Source organism: Alligator sinensis, unplaced genomic scaffold (assembly GCF_000455745.1).
Source record: "Alligator sinensis unplaced genomic scaffold, ASM45574v1 scaffold1905_1, whole genome shotgun sequence".
In the NCBI taxonomy this organism is placed as follows: Eukaryota; Metazoa; Chordata; order Crocodylia; family Alligatoridae; genus Alligator; species Alligator sinensis.
The window spans coordinates 197,405-200,936 of NW_005843303.1; the positions used below are offsets into that span (position 1 = coordinate 197,405).

The 3,532-nt window shown below is 65.1% G+C and overlaps 1 protein-coding gene across 2 annotated transcripts in view; it reads right to left on the minus strand.

The window, feature by feature from the left end:
• TONSL (tonsoku like, DNA repair protein) overlaps positions 1 to 3,526 on the minus strand; it is a 19,479-nt gene extending 15,953 nt beyond the window's left edge. For both annotated transcript variants that reach the window (XM_025194793.1, XM_025194792.1), the window contains exons 1-5: positions 3,441 to 3,526; positions 3,178 to 3,361; positions 2,668 to 2,797; positions 782 to 953; positions 405 to 519 (exon numbers count right to left, since the gene is read on the minus strand). In XM_025194793.1, the coding sequence (XP_025050578.1) occupies positions 405 to 519; positions 782 to 953; positions 2,668 to 2,797; positions 3,178 to 3,274 (514 nt within the window). In that variant the 5' untranslated portion in view covers positions 3,275 to 3,361; positions 3,441 to 3,526. The remainder of the gene's footprint in view (positions 1 to 404; positions 520 to 781; positions 954 to 2,667; positions 2,798 to 3,177; positions 3,362 to 3,440) is intronic.
• Positions 3,527 to 3,532: the final 6 nt, after the last annotated feature.

Sequence of the window (3,532 nt, forward strand, 5' to 3'; positions counted from 1 at the left end):
TCAGAGCAGAGCTGGGGGCTCAGGGTGCAGCCAAGCCCTGCCCAGGCCCCCCAGACCCCTCCTGTTGCCCTGCAGGGGCTCAGGGTACTCAGGTTTGCTAACCCCCTGCACAGGACCAGACCTCACGTGTCCAGTGTGTTACCCCAGGGACGCACTGGGCATCCCCCCAGCCTGGCTGCAGCCTTTGGGCATTGCTGGGGGCCAAGGAGGGACCGTGCTACTCCTCAGGCACCTCCCCTAGCTGGGGGAGCAGGCGGCCAGCCTGCTCGATGGAGGGGATGAGACTGAGCCCCGCGACTAGAGCCAGAAGGCCGAGGCAGGAGGCTGACTGCCCCAGTGCTGCCCTCTGCCCCAGCTCGCTTTGACCCCTACAGCGAAGGGGTTGACAGCCACCGTCAACTCACCGTAGCGCAGGCTCCGGAGGATGCTCTCTTGCTGCTGGGGCTGTTGCGAGCCCAGCTGGTGGGCCTTCCTCAGCGAGCGTTTGGCTGCCACAAAGTCCCCCAGGCCGAGGAGCACCTGCAAGGCACCGGAGGGCTTGTCAGTGGGGACTGAGGTTGGGAAGCGGGGTACAATAGCGTCCTGGTATGCTGCCCCGCTCTGGTGAGGGTCCCTGGCTGCCTGACCACAGGAAGAGAAGGGACAAGCCCACCCCACCCAGCCCTGAGTCAGGGGAGACAGCAGGGAAAAGCCCCCTGCTTTGAGGGCTGCTGCCAGCTCCAGGGGCTGAAGAGAGGTCCCCCAGTGGGGAGAGGCTGGGGGCCCGCTGCCTCGGGCTCACCTGGGCAATGCTGGCGCAGCACTCGCTCTCCAGGCCCTTCTCCTTCATGGTGCGGGCGCACTCCCGTGCCCCCTCCAGGCACCGCATGGCCTTGGAGTGCTGCTCCTCGCGCAGGTGGATGTTGCCCAGGTTGAAGTAGGCGCGGTACAGGTCCTCAAAGAGACGGCTCTGCCTGCAGAGAGGCCGGGATCAGAGCTCACAACGGCCCCTGGAGCCCCCAGGAGGGTCCCCCACCTGCCATAGCACCCCCAATGCCCCCAGCTCTGCACTGTGGGATCCTGGTCACCCACCTCAGTGCAAGGGCTAAGCTTTAGAGCCAGTGTGAAACACAGTCCCAGAGCTGCAGGGTCACGTCCAGTCCAACCCTTCCCTGAGGCAGGATCGGACAAACCCTGAGAGCCCAGACAAACCCTGTGTGCGAGCTCAGAGACGCACGACAGCAGCCCTGACAGCCCCAGGCATCGCCCCCGCCCCTGCTCTCGGGATACTGCGGGGCTGCGGCCGCGAACATCCTGCTGCTGCCAGGGTGGGAGAGGAGGTCACGGGTGCTGCAGGGACCCCAGGTCGAGGAAAGCAAAACCTCCCAGTCTGCACCAGTCTGAGGAGGAAGGAAATCCCTTCCTGCACCAGTGCAGCATGGGGCTGAGCCTGAGCGTGTGGGCAGGACCCTCCAGCCAGGACCCTGCGGGGTTGGTGCCAGCAGGAGCACTGGGCCAGCCCAGCCCCAGCCCCAGCCTAGGATGCAGCACCCAGCACCTCTGGGGGAGGGTTAAAACCCCCCTGACACATGGAGCAGGAAGGTGGGAGAGGCAACCAGAGTAATGCATGCACTTTTGGGCTTCATGTTTTAAAAAGGCTGTGGAGAAGTGAGAGAGGGTCCAGAAGCGGCCACAAAAATCCCTACAGCAGAGCACGGGCATCGCTGCGCCTAGATTACGCCCCACCAGTGCCTGTCCAAGCCTCTCCTGGACACCTCCAGCGACGCAGTCCCCCCTTCCCAGGTGTCTCTCGCGTGGCCCCTGCTCTGAGAAGAGTTTCCTGATCTCCAATCTGAACTGATTTTGCTGCAACTTCAAGCCGTGGCTCTGTGCCCTCCTCTCTGCAGCCAGAGACAAAAGAGGGGACGCTCCTTCTCTGGCCGCCCATCAGGTGTTTGCAGGCTGCTGTCGCGGCCCCTCGAAAACGCTTTTTCCATAAGCTGAATCTGCCCGGCTCCTCCAGCCTCTCCTCGTGTGGCTTCCCTTCCAAGGCCTTGATCGTTTGGTGGCCACCTCTGGCACCTCTCACTTCTTCAAGGCCTTTGTAAAACGTGGAGCCCAACACTGCATGCAGCTGCCCCGGGCGCACGGGCATGACTCTCCACATTCACATGCACACCCCATAGCCACCACCCCCTCCCTTACGCCACAACTACCAGCCCCCTCCTCCAGCAGCTCAGCAGCCAGGTGGGCAGGCAGCAGCAGCAGCAGCAGCAGGAGCAGGACAGGACTTGGGCCCCTGGTACATGTTACATTTATCACGCGTTTAACTGGTGAACTGTGCAATAAACACAGACCAGTCACAGGTGCAAAGCAACGAGAGCAGAGTAAAACGCCTCTTCTGCTATAAAAAGAGCCAGGCAGCTATCAAGGGCGTGCCTGAAAGCGTGCGACAGCTCTAAAGCCGGTTTCGCCCTAGCTTTCACTTGTACGTGTAGCAGGGCCAAGGCAAATCCCGCGCCAGCCGGCTGGGGACCAGCGGCACCCAGATTAGACTGCAGCGCCCACAGCAAGGGGCTCCCCGCTCCATCTGGCTCGCACACCCCGGGAAGGGAGCCAGGCCCCAGGAGGAGAGGACGGGGGAAGCTGCCACAAGCCCCAGGAAGGGGGCAGGTGCTTGGTTCTTACTCTGAGATGAAGATGCTCTTCCTGATGTACCGGCTGCACTGGCCCTGGTCCTTCAGGCTGTCGTAGACCAGCCCCAGGTTGAGATAGAGCCGTGCCCGCATCTCGCTCCGCTCCCGCGGCGGCACCTCCCCTGCGGCACACGCGAGCCGGCCCGTTACCGCGTTACCTGGTGGGGAGCGGCACGCGGGGCGCCTGGGCAGAGCCAGGGCACCAGGGCCAGGAGAGCGGGGTGGGGACAGGCTGGACGACCACGTCCCACAGGGTGGTTCTGCCCGGGGGAAGGGCCTGGCACGCGGGGCAGGGAAGCCAGGGGAACGGTGCTGATCCTGCCCCGCATGGACCGCACAAGCTGACCAGGGCTGTGTGCCCCATGAGCCCTTGCTGTCACCCAGGGCAAGGCCTGGGCACCATCATCCAGCTGCTATCCCGGGCATAGGGCCGGCCGGGCAGCCCCCGGGCATCGAGGCCCTGGGGGGGGACACAGGGTGGCACGGGCCCGTGGAGCCTCACCTTCCAGCCTCTCGTCCACGATGGCCAGGCTCCTCGTGAAGGCCTGCTCGGCCTCCCGCAGCGCCTCGCCCGACTGGCTGCTGTCGGCGATGAACATGTAGGTGCGGCCGATGGTGGCCCAGGCTCTCTGCTGCTCGGCGTGGTTGGCGAGGGAGCGGGCCAGCTCCAGGTGCTGGCGCTGGTGCTGCGGGACAGGGCGGGAGTCAGCGCAGCCCTCGACGCCCGCTCCCCCCTGCGCAGCAGCTCCGCAACCCCCGGCCCACCTTGAGCGCCGCGTCGTAGCTCTCCAGCTCGGCCAGGCGCTCCCCGATCTTCCGGTGAGCCACGGCGCAGCCCAGCACGTCCCCCGCGCTCT